General features: G+C 43.3%; 1 protein-coding gene across 2 annotated transcripts in view; it reads right to left on the bottom strand.

Annotated features, from left to right (window-relative positions):
- Positions 1–299: 299 nt before the first annotated feature.
- The window catches only part of ADRB2 (adrenoceptor beta 2), an 83501-nt gene continuing 66795 nt past the window's right edge, over positions 300–17005 (bottom strand). For both annotated transcript variants that reach the window (XR_007244090.1, XM_048491746.1), the window contains exon 2: positions 300–1716. Coding sequence is in view for 1 of the 2 variants with exons in the window: in XM_048491746.1 (XP_048347703.1) it covers positions 1682–1716 (35 nt within the window). In the remaining variant the exon portion in view is untranslated. The remainder of the gene's footprint in view (positions 1717–17005) is intronic.

Genomic DNA, 17005 nt, shown 5'->3' with positions numbered 1-17005 from the left:
AGAGTAAACATCAATACAATCATTTGTCATTAAAAATGGCGAAGATGCCAGATGCTCTTCTGGCCAATATCTTTCCCACATTTTTAGCACAGATCTCTCCATCTCTTTACTCATACATGTGAAGCCTGAAAGACTTTTTGATTCTGGGCAACATCTCACTGCTTGCAGGAAGGATGATATTTAGGTGTCAAACTCGCGGCCCTCCAGATGTTATGGACTACAGTTCCCATCATCTCCTGCCAGCATCATGCTGGCAGGGGATGATGGGAACTGTAGTCCATAACTTCTGGAAGGCCGCAAGTTTGACACCTGTGATTTATTATACAATATTCATAGACATCTGAAAATAATTTGTGAACAGCTCCAGGCATCCCTTAAGTCTTATGGGACAGAGTCTTTAACAAAATAACCAACTAGTGGCTTCTGCATTTTTAAGCCGAGCTGGAAAATATTACATTTTTACATATCAGTATTGGGAGAGAGGCTTAGGTATAAAACCACAACGTGAAGATTCTTTCCTCTTCCGAAGCCACCCTCTGTCACTTACTCCCATATTCTCCTCCTAGCAGAATCCTCCCACCCCAGCATTCATCTGTCTTTTTCAAACACTGCATAGAGCTTCTTTCCCTCCGTCCAAGGTATGGAATGGTCTAACTGCCTCCTTGCAGCTGGGACAGGACCTGACGGCATTATCTGAAGGGAGACGAGTAATTAATTTCAGCCCTCTCAAGATTCGAAAAGAAATATTCAGTTATTCTGTCACCATTTTAGGCTCATGCATGAAAAATTGGCTTCCCAAAAATGTAAATGATGAGCATCTGGATGTTGAAAAGTAAACAAAAAATAAAAATAGTGCAGCTGCCTTATAATCTTGGGCCCTTCAGGTCCCCAGTTCCGGTCCTTTCTTAGACTGCATGAAAGCCATATCATTAAGAGCTGTGTCTGAACAAGCTGAGGAAAAGTTGTTAAATTCTATCCCAGAGTGATAATTTACCCACAGCTGTATGGTATCACATGACTCTAGGGACGTTGGCTTGGGAAAAAAGGAGTCAGTAAAAAGCTTTCAGACGCTAGCATATAAAGCACAGTATTAACCAACTGAGTTGTTGTGGTGCCTCTGTGTTTATTCCTTCCAAGGTCCTTCTCACATTTGAATGGCTTGGGCTGGCTATAGATATAGTCATCATCCCAGCATTCTACTGCTTCCACCTGGAAGCCAGATGTTTGATGTTTCTTCCACAAGTGAATAATGAAAGAAATGTACTCTTGAAAATGTTCAGTCTCTTGAAAATATTTGCTGTAGACACAGAGTGGGTGAGAAACTTGTTAACTCTTATGGCGCCTCTAGGGACTCACATCTTTTGGCTTGGGGAGAAAAAACCGTTCACTATTGTACTGTGTATGTAGTTTCCCCCAATCCTACCTCAAACATGACTGTTTTACAGAACTGATTCTGTTAATGTAGTTGGGTCCTTGAAATGGTTCATTTGCTTCACTTTCCCCACATTTCTCAGTCTGGTTTCTTGGCTTACTAGCTGCCCTTTCTGTTTCTTCTCCATAAAGAAATGTCTGGGGAAAAGGACAGTAGTTCCCCATACTGATAGAAGTAGGGCTGAACTTGGGTTTGTCTCTTCACAGACTTCTTTGAGTTGCAGCTGGTGAGGAGGAATGCTTGGCCCATTCAACTGTCAACCATTCCAGGACATCCGGGAATCTCTGGAAAGTAGAGAGAAATATGGTTGGTCAGGTAGGCATGAGAAAGCCCCCTCAAAGTGATGTAGCCCAACTGTATTTTTTTGAATGTGCCCTCACCCAAGGTTACAACCCTAATTTTGCCAGAACCAGTAACAAATTATATAATTGTTTCCAATGCAGGTGAATATGTGCTATGGAAACATAAGAATCTGACTATTGTTTTGGAAGATCAGAACAAAGCTGTTTCTAATACAATATCCTGCTTCCCACAATGCTCAAATTGTATGGCTCCATGAAGACCACCGTCAGAGAATGACTGCTTCAGCCCAGTATATGCTGCTTGCAAAGATATACAAAATGTAATATTTATTTATTGTATATATTTATATTTTTTATTGTCCACCTTTCTCACCTGGTCTTAAGGAGGGCTACATAAGCCCCTTCCACACAGCACAGGGAGAGCGGGTTGCAGTCGGGATAAAGTAACCTGCTCTCCTGTTTTTGCATTCACATGCTCTATGCAGGCAGCGACCAGAGCCCATGGAAACAATGTGGGTTGCTGTAATGCCTTCACATTGAGGCACATCTTTTTTCTTAACTTACCTCCCTCCACTGTGTAGCTAGGCAGGCAGGCAGGCCTGGACCCCCACAGCCATGCTGATGTCTCGTGATGGCATGAGTCATCCCTGTAACCCTTTGCGGCTGTGCAGCTGCAAGGTGGGGACTTTTTAAAAATGGGAAGCGCGGCTGATTAAAGTGCCTCCTGGCTAGCTATTTGCTCGCAAGTGGCTGCAACCTAGATTTTAACAAAAGAATCACGGATAGTGTGATTCTCAAAAAACCTGGTTCGGGGGACTTAACACCGGGCAACCTCGCTTTAGGGGCAGGATCTGTACAAAGTCCCCCCCCCACCCCATGGGTTTTTTACTGTCCATATCCTGGGTTTGTTGGCCTGTGTGGAAAGGGCCACAGAGTGGGTCAATACAAACAAAGAATGGGACATTCAATAAACAATGCAATAGGATCAGGGTTGTAGAAACAACCAGAAGTATAATTACAGAACTCAAGCAAAGTGTAAGTGTTAACGTAACACATTAAATAATGAAACATTCTATAATAGGATCTTAGTTTCAGCAAGCTATACACAGTAGGATAGACCATAGTCCCTAATAATTTTTCCAAGCAATTTTGTGAATTGTTTAGTACAGAGGAAATCTATTACCTGTGTAGAAAATCCCACTTGAATAATTCAATTTTGCATAGTTTGTGGAAAGCCAGGAGACTGGTTTCCTCAAGGAGACCATTTCATAAGGTGGGTGGGGGCAATAGATAAGGTACATGTAAGAACAATTTTGATTTTGCCCATGTGCAGGTTGGCAGCTGCAGAAAACTATGGTGGTGGTGGACAATAGGGGATATGGCAGTCTTGCAAATATGAGTGTCCAAGGCCTCTTTGATCTGAGATTGCAAATGCCTTAACAATCCAGGTGCTCGGGAGCAAAAGCCGCAGAAGGCCATTTCTCTCACATCCTGCATATGAGCTCCCAAAGGCACCTGGTGGGCCACTGCAAGTAGCAGAGAGCTGGACTAGATGGACTCTGGTCTGATCCAGCTGGCTTGTTCTTATGTTCTTATGAAGGGCTTAACAGGTGATACCTAATAACTTCAGTTCAGCCTGGTAACTGATGGGCAGCTAGCGAAATGCCTGCAAGATGGAAGTAATATGCATGCCTCATCTATCTCCCAACAATAGCCAAGCCATAGCATTTTGCACCAATTGGCACACTGAATTGATTTTGAGAAGAGAATAATGTGCAGTGTATTGCAGTAGTCTAGTCTTGATGTAACTGTGGCATGAATTCAGGTTAGGGATGCCAGCCTCCAGGTGGGACCTGGGAATTCCCAAGAATTACAGTTATTTCCAGACTATAAACGTCAGTTGTCCTGAAGAAGATGGATGCTTTGGAGGATGGACCCAATTATGTTGCACCTCACTGAGGTCCCTGTCCTCCCCAGACTCCACCCCCCAATCCCTAGAAGTTTCCCAACCTGGATCTGGCATCTATGCCCTGCTAGTGGTTGAGCGGGACCCTGACCATTATAATCCAGGTGGTGCAGTAAGATGCATTAAGGTAAGAGGCTATCTTTCAGGATAGGCTGAATTGCAAGAAAGCCTTCTCTGTGAAACTGGATTAACTTGCTTCTCCAGTAATAAAGCTGGGCCTAGTATAAACTCAAGACTCTTAATTAAAAGAGCAGAACTCCATCAAAAGTGGGGAATACCATGTCCTTCAAGACTGCCAGCATGGTGTGGTGTTTAAGAGTTGTGGGCTCTAGTCTGGAGAACAGGGTTTGATTTCCCACTCCACCATGTTAAGCCTGCTGGATGAACATAGTTCTTTCAGAACTCTGTCAGGCCCACCTACCTCCCAAGATGCCTGTTGTGGGGAGAAGGAAGGTAACTGTAAACTGCTTTGAGGCTCCCAACAGTAGAGCACAGTGAGGTGTAAAAACCAATCCTTTCTTCCAACCAGCATGATCTCTGTCCTTTCAGAGTGTAGTTTCAAATTTTCACTTTCAAATTTACCACAGCAGTGAGACAGTTATTCATCAGGGGATATTAGCAGAACATCACAAACAAGAACTTAGTTTGTCAAATTTTAACACATAACCTTAAGTGATTCAGTATATACAGTTGCATCTGTGGCATTTTCCCCTCAGCTAAGAAAGTGAACCATCCCGGTTCGGCCATGATTTTTGCATGGCTTCTGAGTCTAATTCAGGCCCGCCCCGCAAGATTTCCTTTATTCCAGGCCTTTCAAAAAATGATGAAATTGGAGGTTCTTTTTTTAAAAAAAACGTGCTGATCCTGCTCCCATGCGGGAGATGGACCAGTTTATTTTTCCCGCCTCACCAGCTGCAGCCAATCAAAACGGCAGAAAAACAGGACACTTTGCGCATCCGCAGCAATGTCGACAAGGAAAATGAAACTAAACCAGGAGCTGTGCATAATCACCTGAAGTTCGTCCTCCCACCTGAACATGCTGCCGGGCTGCTGTGTGGAGGGAAAAACTGAGATGGAAACATCCTAGTATGTATGATCCTGGTTTTCCCCTGGGATATTTTGGCCATGGGGGAAACATCTGTAAAACAGGCCAACACAGGAAGAGATGTGGGCTTTCCAGAATCAGTATGAAAGGAGGTTTCAGTTTTGTGGGGCAACTTTGATATTCCATAAGTGCAGATAGACGTTAATCATTAACTTTTCCCTCATGCCAGTCCCCCTTCCCTTGGTAAACCGTGGCAACACCAATCAGGGACCCTCAGCTTCACACATCCCTTGTCTGACTGTCTGGGAAATTCGTTTCATTTTCATTTCGCATGCAACCCAGCCTACTTTCTAGAGGATTCTGAATATACTGAATTATTACAACTATGCAGAATTCTAAATCGCTGGGGTGTTGTGTGGTTTCTGGGCTTTATGGGCTAGTAGCATTTTCTCCTGATGTTTCGCCTGCATCGGCCAGCCACAGATGCCTGCCATCAGGAGAAAATGCTACTGAACATGGCCATACAGCCCGGAAACCACACAATATTCTAAGAACATATAGTGATAAAATTTACTGAGATAATTTACCCAACCTTTTTTAATTCCCACTCAGCTGTGCATTGTCTTCATATCTTTATGTGCTATTTAATTAAACATTTCTCTATTTTAATCCACCCAAGTAATAGCATGACAGGAATGTAATAAAACTCCTATCTATAATTTTTCACTTCATTACTTTCTTTTTTTTCCTTTTGGCTTTTCCATAATGGAATCTATTCTCATATTCATACTAATAAATCCTTCCTTTATCAAATATCTCCATAGACTTCTTTTTGGTCATTGTAACTGTTATGAAATCCAGCAGATGGGTATGTATTTATTAGAAATATTTTATCATCTTCTAACCTTCAGGTATTAACAACTCAGGGTGCCATAACTTCTGTGTACAAGGTCTCTAAATCCTGCCTTGCTCAGGAATTTTACTGGCTCTCATTATGGGAATGCCATACATAGCCACCTACTCCAAAGCCTCTTGAGCTTATGAGTGGCCATTCGTTTTCTATCTGCTGTGCCTGAGGCCAGGAGTGCCTGCTGGTGGACACAAAAATCACAATTCATGATATCACAGCTCAGCACTCTTTAGAGCTGTTGGCAAAGGCCGACTGAATTACAGTTTGTGCCAGCAGTGGAGCACTCTGAAGGCCACTTCACCATAGTGTCCTCTAAGGCACATTGGAGGCAGCCAGCCAAGCACCTCAGGAATATTTGAACTGGATCTTAAGAATTTATTAATGAAGATATAAAAATTGGGAAGGCTGCTGATCTGATCAAAATGATGTCTGACTCTCATGGCAGCTGGCCAAAGCCTTCTGAGCTGGCTTACTTTGGCACCTTGGTCTCCAGTTGCATTTTCAAGAATATGAATAGGGCCAGGGTAGCCATAGCAGACAGTGGTGATTTCCCCACAGCAGAAATAAAGGGTCCTGGGAACATTTTAAAAAGCACTAGTGGGGCCCGGCCACGAGTTGCTGTGGCAATTGTCCTTCTCATCACAGTCTGCAACCCACACAGATGTCCATTCAGGTCCAATGAAACCCAGCATAGCCTTTGGGGAGCAGCAGTGGCATAATGGCTAAGAGCAGGTGCACTCTGATCTGGGGGAACTGGGTTTGATTTCCAGCTCTGCAGCTTGAGTTGTGGAGGCTTATCTGGGAATTCAGATTAGCCTGTGCACTCCCACACACACCAGCTGTGTGACCTTGGGATAGTCACAGATTTTCGGAGCTCTCTCAGCCCCACCCACCTCACAGGGTGTTTGTTGTGAGGTGTGAAGGGCAAGGAGGTTGTAAGCCCCTTTGAGTCTCCTACAGGAGAGAAAGGGGGGATATAAATCCAAACTCCTCCTCCTCTTCCTCCTCCTCCTCCTCTTTCTCTTCTTCTTTTGGGGTGGTCAAATGGAATCCCTCTTTCCCTTTTCAATTCACATTATTATATGGTGCTATCTTGGTTTTTAGTATAAGGTAACCCTTTCCATTCCACAACGGAACTGTCCAAAGTGCGAATCCTGCTGTCCATGAGGCTGATTGACACGCACAGTCCTGGCTTGGGTAAGGCAGAACTGGGGCAAGGAGGCTATCCCAGTCAGGCAGCAGAGGCAGGGGGGTGAGGCTTTTTAAAGGGCCACATGCAAAAGAAGCAGTGGCAGTAGTGTTGGTTCGCCCCCACCCCGCGGATTTTCTTAGAAGAAAAAGGCAAACTCCAGCCCGCTTTTAGTAAAAGAGAGCTGTGGCGAATATGGGTGAGGAAGTGGGTAAGTGGTGGTTGGATGTGAGGGAGGGCAGAGTGAGGTGTGTGAGGATGAGCTGGATGTGTATTGTGTGGTAGCAGTGGGTGAGGCACAGAGAGTGAAAGTTACTCATGCGGTGAGGGGGGGAACTCCCACCTGACGCCTTCACACGGCAAAGTGTGTATGTAGTTTCACTTCCACCTCGTATTACTCTAACAACAGTATTACTTCTTATTTCACTGTTTTCAGTGCTCATCTCTGCCCATCCATGGCGCCGTAGAATATTCTAAGGTCTCTCATACCAAGGCCTCAGGCCACAGACAGACAGGCTGCACAAACATTCTAAGGATGACAGGTAAACACAGCCAGCTTCCAGGAGGCCTGGTGCTTGCCAGGAAAAAAAGACGCTTTACTCTGTGGGCTCTTGGTGGTGTATGGACTTTTGGTGATTTGAAGGTCCGATTACCTGCCCACAACAGGGAAGGACATCATGTGAAAATTTGGGGGTGATCCATCCAGCTGTTTCGGCGTTAGGGAGTCACCAACAAAAGGATGGTTAGCTTTTTATATATATAGATTTGGGGGCAGAAGTTTGTACAGCCATCTTCCCCAAAATGTCTTCAAACAAAATGTTTTATTTCCCCCCCAAAAAATCGCTAACCCAGATCGAAGACATTTCCCGCCTGCTGAACAAACAAAAGCAGGCAGGAAATGCTTTATTTAGCCAACCCAAACCTCCCACTTCCATTTTTGCAACTCATGCCCACCATTTTGTGTGCTGCAGCAGAGATTCTCTGAAGGCTCCCCGGAGGTTTCCTCTGCTTGTAGCTCATTTGCACATGATTTCAATGTAAAAAGTAAATGAATAAAGTTTGTTTTGTCTAGTGATCCTAGGCACCTGTTGTTTTTCCTTTGTTGTTGTTATTTTGAGGGGGATGTCTGTGAAGCTACAGCAACACTATTACAGAAGCTGCAAAATGTTCATAACATAGTATTTCAATTTCTCTTCCATTTAGATAAAATAAATGTCTTAAACCTTCAAACAATTTTCATATGGTTTATAATTTGTAAACTATCATTATTATTACTTCCTAAAATCAAATGTTTGCTATTCTAAATTAGTTGCAGTCATCTGGTGATGGTGATGATAATGGCCCTTTCCGCACAGACCTTTTAAATGTTTTGAGGTGGGAAATAAAATGTTTCCTCCATAAAGTTCCGCATTGATTTTACTCCCTTTGGTTCCTAAAACATTGTATTTCCAGCCTGAAAACATTTTAAATGAATCCCCTTTTTAAACCAATTCTCTGGTTGAAATATTTTCAACACTTTTTCAGTTGCTGTGCAATCTATGTACTATGTTTCCCATGCTTCTCTGCTTCCCTGAACTTCCTCCTCAGTGCCATTTTCTGAGCTCACTCAGTTTCCTGATTATTTGCAGCATTTCTGTTTGTTCTTTCATGGAGGGGGGGGGGCAATCTTCAAAGCATTGAGTCTTCACGGAGTGCAGAATCGCAGCAGGAGACTGCAAAGCACTGAAGCATCAATTCAACACAGAACTCACATAATGGCAGCCAGGAATCGTTTAGAGAGGATGAATGTGGACACATATTGTTGTAAAGGGCAGGGGTGGTAGGCTAAAAATGTTTGGAAACATTGTAGGGGATTTGTGCGGAAAGGGCCCCAATCTTCCGTGAATGGGTGTTAATATTATATTATTGTTCTAAAAATGAGCAGCCCATATTTCCCAAGAAGATATGTCTCTTGTTGCTGAAGTTATGTCAGGCCCTTTCCCCACTCACTGTTTGCTGCGTGCTACTCTCGCCGAGTAGCGCGGGGTCCAACTGCACTCCCCACTACAGAGGCGGCTACAACGCAGCCGCCCCGACTCTGCCGCTCTTGCGCCCTCTCAGCATGGGTCATTCTGGCGCTGCTCAAAATGGCGCCTTTTGATGACCCCGCGTAGGGCACGGGGCAGTGGGGAAGCCCGGGGAACACGACCCTCGCGCTAAAAAGGTCCTGGACCAGACGAAACGGACGTCATTTTAAAAGTGGGGAAACGGCCTCAGGTACAAGAAGACAACATAATTGTGACTGTGCTTCTTTCTGTGTAAATCAAACATTACTCAGATTAGATACTAACATAACCCTATAAAACACTTGTGAAGCTGTGCACAAAGCTTGCATTTTAGTTACAACCGAAACAAGCTTTACTTGAATCTGCAAAGTAATATTAAGGCTGAGAATTTCCTGCACTAATAATTGTTTTGCCATTTCCTTTAAGTAAAGTTTTGCAGCAATTGCTCCCAGTATGATCTTCTCTCCTAGCAAATTCTTGTCAGAGAATTAACAGAAAATGAGGATATTAGATAAAACTGAGGTCAGGACAACTTGGAACATTCTCCAACTCTGGTCATTTATTGTTTAAATACTCAGCATCTAGCATTTGCTTTCATCTTCTTCAGCTAAGAAATGGTTTATTTTTGTAAGACTGCTGGAGCTGAAGAGTTTATATACAGCTGATCACTGTTGGAGAAAAGATCACTGAGATCACTTAAGAGAAAAGACAGTCCATATTCTGTTTATGTTCAGTCCATTTTTTACACTGTCACACTACATGTGCCATTTACATTTTTTGGGCTGACCCCAAAGGGACTATGAGATGTGCCCTTACAATCCACAATACAAATATAAAGTTTGAGTTAAAAACATACAAAATTCAATGTTAATACATATTAAACATCCTACAAAACTAACAAACTAAGAAGGTGGCACCCATAGCTAACGTCATTCTGCATATTATATGAAAAGTAATGTTTTCATTGGGAGTCAAAAACACAATATATCATGGTGTTGGTGACATACAACTAGAGCAGAGGTCTGCAACCTGCGGCTCTCCAGATGTTCATGGACTACAAATCCCATCAGCCCATGAACATCTGGAGAGCCACAGGTTGCAGATCCCTGAACTAGAGGAACCTGATGGAACAATGGAGAGTCCAGGTGGAAGGTCCAACAAGGGAGGGAAGCCTCTGTAGAATATCTCAACCTTAAGCCTGGTGGAACATCTCTGTCTTACAAGCCCTGCAAAACTGGAACAGGTCCCACAGAATTCAGTCTCATGAGACAGAGAGTTCCACCAGGCAGGGGCCACTATGAGAAGGCCCTGGCCCTAGTTGAGGTCACCAGGAGATTGTTTCCAGCCAAGGGTAAAGCTCTCTGTGTTATGGACCAGCCAGGTTCACCTGAGCCCAGGGATTTGGAGAACTCTTCAGATGAGGAGCCAGAGGGTGGCCCAGTCTCCACCCCCACAGTGGAGCTGTAGGAGGAGATGGCCCTTGTGAGGTCCGACCCAGGGCCACAAGTGGAAACCAATGCAGAGTTTGTGGGCTCAGACTCTGAGCCACCACTGGGGATCAGCTCAAGAGTTCCTCAGCTGTAAAATTACAGATAATGATACAAGAATTCAGCTCAAAAATTGTCCAAAGATTGTGATGGAAATTAGGGTATTACTGTTACAACATTAATACATCCTTTATTGCTACACACAAAAGAGGAATAAGATTAAGAGAGATAACTTTTTTTAAAAAAGGAGATGTGTTTTCCTAAACATCTGTTTTATAAAGTAAAAAATCAGATGTTGTGTGGAATTCTAGCTATCTGCAGCTTCTTGGGTATCCCAGAGGGAAATTCAGCTTTTATGACCTCCCTCATCTCTCTAATCCAGAAGTCAAATTTGGCCAGGTTCACTAAATCAGACACTTCAAAACAAAAGTCACCTGAAGAAAACCCTCTCAATGTCTGCCTTCCTGGACTTACCCTGCTTTCCTCTAATGAATGTCTCAGTTTGTTCCAACGCCAAATGAGCTGCCCTCATTCCAGAGCAGGTTCTGTGTCAGGCATTTTTAAGCGTAGGAATGAGATTGCTAGTAGGCCCATATACCTCTCTCTCCCTCAGCTACTCCTGGTTGGTAACCTTCACCTAAAGGGAACCTGTTCTCTGAGAGCCAAGAACTTCATGCATTGAGCAGACGAGCATAGTTTCTGCTCAGTGAGCAGATAATCAAAATACATGTGACATTCCCTGCAAATCACTAGATAATCTCTACTCCACTGCTGATGTCCTACCTTCATGACTGGCTGTTTAAAGATGCTATACGGTTGAAATCAGGTCCTCACCTGAATCTGTACAGATTTCTCTAGTAGTAGGATAAAGTTATACATTCTATTCTTTCTTGATATGGAGCATGTATGTCCTTGTTCAGGAAACTCAACTACATGGGTTCTCTCCTGGTCCCCCACAGCCTCTCTTGCTGAACTTCCAGCCTCAGTTCCCTTGCTGGATGCTCTGTTCCAATGCACTGGATGCAAGTCCCCAGGAAACCTTTGTGGCTTCTTCCAGAGTCTGACCGTTAATGAGCTCTGATATACAGCAATAAAAGCACACTAAAATGGTGTTTAAAGATTACTTAATTAAAACCCTAGGTAAAGCAGAAACCTTTTCATCTGGTACATAAAAGATGAAGAGTGTTTTGCCGACTGAACACAATCTCTTCAGTTCCTAGGCCTTGTGTGTGTGTCTCCTTTTCACAGCAGAGCAGATTGCGGGCTTGTGGAATTAGTTACAGTGTTTGATCCTGGGATTAACTTTGACCCCATCAACAGATGCACACTGCAGTGGGGAGGCAGAGAACAGGATGAAAAGGTGCTATTTCTTATGAAACCAGGGGAAAACCAGTTTATTTTCCCAGTAGGGATTCATCCAAAGAAACAAAGTAGTAGATCAATTATATGGGGATGCGTTGATTACAAGCTTTCTAAGGATACAGAAACATCTGAGATTGGCAAGAATGTCCAACTTCACAGAAATTAAAATATTGTTCAGGGTGGAGGAAGACAGCAAAAAGGTATTCATATGTATGGGAAACTTGAAATCATTGTTTTAAGTAGACTTTGTTAACAAAAAATTAGCCTTTTGTTAACATTTTTGTTAACATTTCAAAAAACATTTCAAGTATAGATGATGTTGTATGGTATTTGAAATTATAAGATATGTTTACTTATTAAGTGGGCAGCTATTGTTAGGAGATTATATTAAATCCTTTAAACACTGGGGTGCTGGGTGGTTTCCGGGCTGTATGGCCGTGTTCTAGCAGCATTCTCTCCTGACATTTCACCTGCATCTGTGGCTGGCATTTTCAGAGGATCTGAATCCTCTGGATCTGTGGCTGGCATCTTCAGAGGATCAGATCCTCTGAAGATGCCAGCAACAGATGCAGGCAAAACTTCAGGAGAGAATGCTGCTAGAACACAGCCATACAGCCCGGAAACCACACAGCACCCCAGTGATTCCGGCCGTGAAAGCCTTCGACAATACCTTTAAGCATTGATTCAGAGCTCCTTCTTAGCAGGGGCTCCTTGCTCGTGACCTGCTTATCTTTGAAGTAAGATATTTTTATAGACTCATGTAATTGTCCTCCTTTAATGCTCTATGTAACAATTATGGATGGTATACATTTCTATTGATTTAACCTGTGTTAACACTGCAGTGTTTGAGAGCCAGCATGGTGCAGTGGTTGTGTCCTACTAGGTTCTGGAAAATCCAGGTTCAAATCCCCATTTTCTGCTTGGTAGGTGACCTTAGGCTGGCCACATACTCTCTTCCTCAACCCTGGCAAGTATTTGGATGGGAGACCTCCAAGGAATACCAGGGGAGTGATGCAGAGGATGGCACTGGCAAACCATCTCTGAACATCTCTTGCCTTGCAAAACTTATGGGGTTGCCTTAAGCCAGCTGCTTTTTGTTCTGACTAGCCTGATCTGTTCAGATCTCAGAAGCTAAACAAGGTCAGCCATGGTTAGAATCTGGATGGGCAACCTCCAAAGAATACCAGGGTTGTGACATGGAGCCAGGCAATGGCAAATCACCTCCAAACATCCCTTGTCTTGAAAATCCCTTATAGTAGTGGTGGCGAAATATTTGCATTCTCCAGAGAGGTGGGATTATGGATTGATATTCCTATCAGCCTCGCTGCCAGCATGGCCAACTGGACATGCTGGAAGGGACTGATGGGAATTGTAGTCCATAACATCTGGAGTGCCAAAGGTTCGCCACAACGGCTATAGGGTCACCTTAAGTCAGCTTAATGTCTCTCACAAAAACAAACACACAAAAAGAGTGCAGCGTATGTGTGTGTGTGCATAAAGTCCACCAAGTCACAGCTGATTTATGGTGACCCGAGCACGTGAGAAGCAAAGGTGGTTTGCCATTCCCTTCCTATGCACAGCCTTCCTTGATGAACTCTCTTCCAAGCTTAGCTTCCAAGATCTGACAGGATAAGGCTACACCATGCTGCCTTCCCTCCCTTAAGACTGCAGTAGTTATGTTTTAATAAAAGCCTAAAATAGAAGCAGAGATTCTCTAATAGTACTGCTTGTGTACTGTACCCATAATGGACTTAAAGTGTTATTGAGATGTATCTCTTCTAGGAGTCAAATGGTCTGATATATGAAAGCTAACTAGATGCCTAAGGCTTCTTAAGTGCATTCCTGTATTTGACCTGACTTTTGTCATCCAGAACAGCTTGGCATATACCCCTTGGGACATATACTTCTCACTTGGGCTAATCAAGATATATATGATATATGCTAACAACTCAGTGAATTCTTGTCAGCTTTGACACACTAGAAACAACTAGTATATTTTCCAAAATTCCAAGGATCACAGGAGGGTCTGAACATTCCTGTTTTATAAAAAATAGGCTTGTTATAAAATTACTCTTCTACTTGAAAAGTTGGGAATTATGAGAAATGCAAATGTAAGGATTGTGGTAATGTCTGAAATATGTTTTTACGAGAAATATTCAGTTACAGCAACCTTCTGGGAAACAAAGCATAAGATATTTTTCCCACCCAGCTGCCCATTCTCACGTCATGTCATTTTTGTTTCTGCTGAGCTGAGATTGCCATTTCAGAAATGTCCTCCAAAGATGTTTTATCCCCTTGGCAGCAACTGTGAGTGCCATTTCATGTTGTACAACGAAGGGGCAGAAAGAAAGTGGATTGTTACCTTCACAGAAAACTGGCACCCATGTGACTGACAAAAATGGAATAAAATAGATCTGGATTCAAAAATAATGAATCTAACCTGATATTATTATGCTGTGCAGAATCCACCCTTGCTCTCTCAGCAGCTTTTGCTACTATAGACCATGGTATTTTGCTGAATTGGCTCTGGGGAATAGGAAAGACCAGATGCAAGATCTGGGGATGCTCCTGGATTCATCACTGTCCTCTGTGGTTAAGGTGATGGCGATGGCCATAAAGGCCTTCCAGAAGCTTCATCTGGTTTGCTAGCTCTGCTTATTTCTGGACAAAGAGGACCTGGCCAGAGTTTTGCATGCTTTTGTATCCATTTGATTGGACTATTGTAATGCGCTGATTGGATTATTGGGGGCTGCCCTAGAAGATGGTCTAGAAGCTGGAGTTGGTGCATTATGCAGCAGATAGGCTGTTAGCTGGTACATCTGGCTGGACACACATCACACCGGTCCTTAAGGAATTGCACTGACTCCCAATCACTCCTGGGCCCAATTCAAAGTGTTGACATTGACAAATAAACTCTTAAACTGCTTGGGCCCTGCCTATCTGAAGGAGTGCCTGGCCAGACACTGAGGTCACAATGGCGCACTTCTGTGGGTACCTCCCCAAACTGAGATGTGGGGGTAGGGGGATGCGTTAGGGCTTTCTCCATAATTGCTCCAAGGCTCTGGAATAATCTAGCATCAGAAGAAACCCCAAGCGTGATGAAGTTTAGGCTGGGTGTGTATGTCTAATTTTATGGGTCCCCAAAGGGAGTGACCTATCTTCCAATGGAAACAACTGAAAACTTCATTGAATAGTTGGGAGCATCTCCTTCACCAAATGTGAGTGCTTCTAAGGAGAGGACCCTACAGCTATCCTGCAAATTTGGAACCTATACCATGAAAAACAGCTTCCCCCTCCCCGAGCCATCACATTTCCCCGTATTTAATGGACCAATTTTTTTCAGGTGTCTGAAAAAAGTCAACTGCCCCTTCCTCCCAATTTACTGGTATAGGTATTCAGCTTTTAAAAACTTTCCTGAAAAATTCTGGGTGGGACAAACCCAAATCCTAAAAATAGTGGGGAAAATGGCCACAACCCTAGAAATAGTACATTAGTTGGTTCCTCATAAAGCGTTAAGAATATTATTGGCAGGGTGTGGTGTGAGGGGGAGCAATGATGATATGAAACATGTGAAGAAAAAAGTCCTTTTCATGTGGCTGCTGTGCAAAGGGGCCTTTCACATGCATATCCAGCTGTGATGGTGTTCACAATGACTCAGTTACATGCTACTTGGGGTCTGTGTGAATAAAGCAAGCATACAGGAAGATACCAATTCTGGTTGATGCATCTCCCTGCTGTCTGTATAAAAGAAACCTGAGGAGTGTTTTACTGGAACTAGATGCTAATTTTGCAAGGAAACACTGGATTCAAGCTTTCATCAAATTAAAACTCAGGGCTCAGTTCATATTCTGTTTCTTCTGTGTGTAAGTTAGAATGGCTTGTCCCCAGCAACATGCAGACCCACAGTCATCTAGGGAATCATTACTAATGTAATAGATGCCTTTTGAGGTGTGAACCTTAAGGTATCATAGCGGCCGCATTACAATGTTAAACATCTTGCCATAAAGTTCTTGTACATTTACACACACTTCAGTAAGTATGAAGGTGACACACCACTGTCACATAAACGAACCAGAACGTTGCCACTTGGTGGTGCTCACATGCCAAGGAACAATATTGTTTCTCACTTCTCCTCCCAGGAAGGGACAACTCTTGACGCTTATCATGAATGGGGAACATCTGCAAGTCAGCAGGAATAAACAAAGTAAAGTTCTGTATTTATCTTCTTTGCTTACTTTGCCCTTAAACAATACCAGTGCAGTGACTGGGAAAGTCTGTAAATACTCTCTGCCAGTGTATAGTTTTAATGAGTCTCCATACAATCAGTGAACATTAATTAGCCTTTGAATTATAGCTTGCCTGCAAATCTTCTTTCAAAAGTAACAGCTTATTTGCTTTTCACGTAATGAATGGGAAGAAGAGCTTTGGTATGGGAAGAGAGCTTATTGATTAATACTGGAAGCAAAACATTTAAAATTTCCTCTCCTGAATTGGAGCTTACTTTCTTAATGACATGGATGAAGATTGAAAACTGGAGAACAAAAGCCTGCTTGGAATTTACTCCCTGGAACAATTACTTTGCGCTGATTCATGGCAAGGCCATTCCTGGAATGGTCATTTGACCATTTGCTTATAAAAAACTAAGCTAGAATGGGTGTCCAGGAATGGCAGGTCCACCCCCACATTCACCCCCAGAAGAGACTGACAGGTGGTAGCCTTGTCCAGGTACCATAGAGGCAGGCATTCCAACAAGTGCTTGCGAGAAAAGCAGCTACAGCAAGGCCATGTCTGATAATGCAACTACAGTAGCCTCAGAACCTGGCAAACCCAGAGGAGGCCTCATATGGGAGGTGCAGCTCAGGCAGAAGGCTATACCTAAGAACAGATCAGGCCAGTAGTAGGTGGGCCATCCTAGGGCCTGTGAAGGAAGGCAGAGCAGAATCTCAAAACCTCAGGGGAGGATGGGACAGGTAAAGAGCAACACCAAAATATTTCAAAGAACAACATTGTTCACTTATATTATTATAATTGATGGACCCTTTATATTTAGGCCTGGAATTATCAAAAAAATACCATTTGGGTTTTGTTATAGCTAATTTTTAGATGCTCTGAATCATAGTAAGAAGACGGTCCTGCTAGCATTCTGCTGAGGCTACTGTAGTGAGGGATAAAATGACCATAGCATCAACATAGAGCAGGAATCAGATTTTCTGACCAGATAGGAAGGGTGAATAGACAGAACAGGGAAACTCGTGAAAGGGTGGGAA

Source organism: Sphaerodactylus townsendi, linkage group LG03 (assembly GCF_021028975.2).
Source record: "Sphaerodactylus townsendi isolate TG3544 linkage group LG03, MPM_Stown_v2.3, whole genome shotgun sequence".
Lineage (NCBI taxonomy): Eukaryota > Metazoa > Chordata > Lepidosauria > Squamata > Sphaerodactylidae > Sphaerodactylus > Sphaerodactylus townsendi.
Note: the sequence above shows the minus strand (reverse complement) of the source record. Positions and strands in the feature narration are given on the sequence as shown.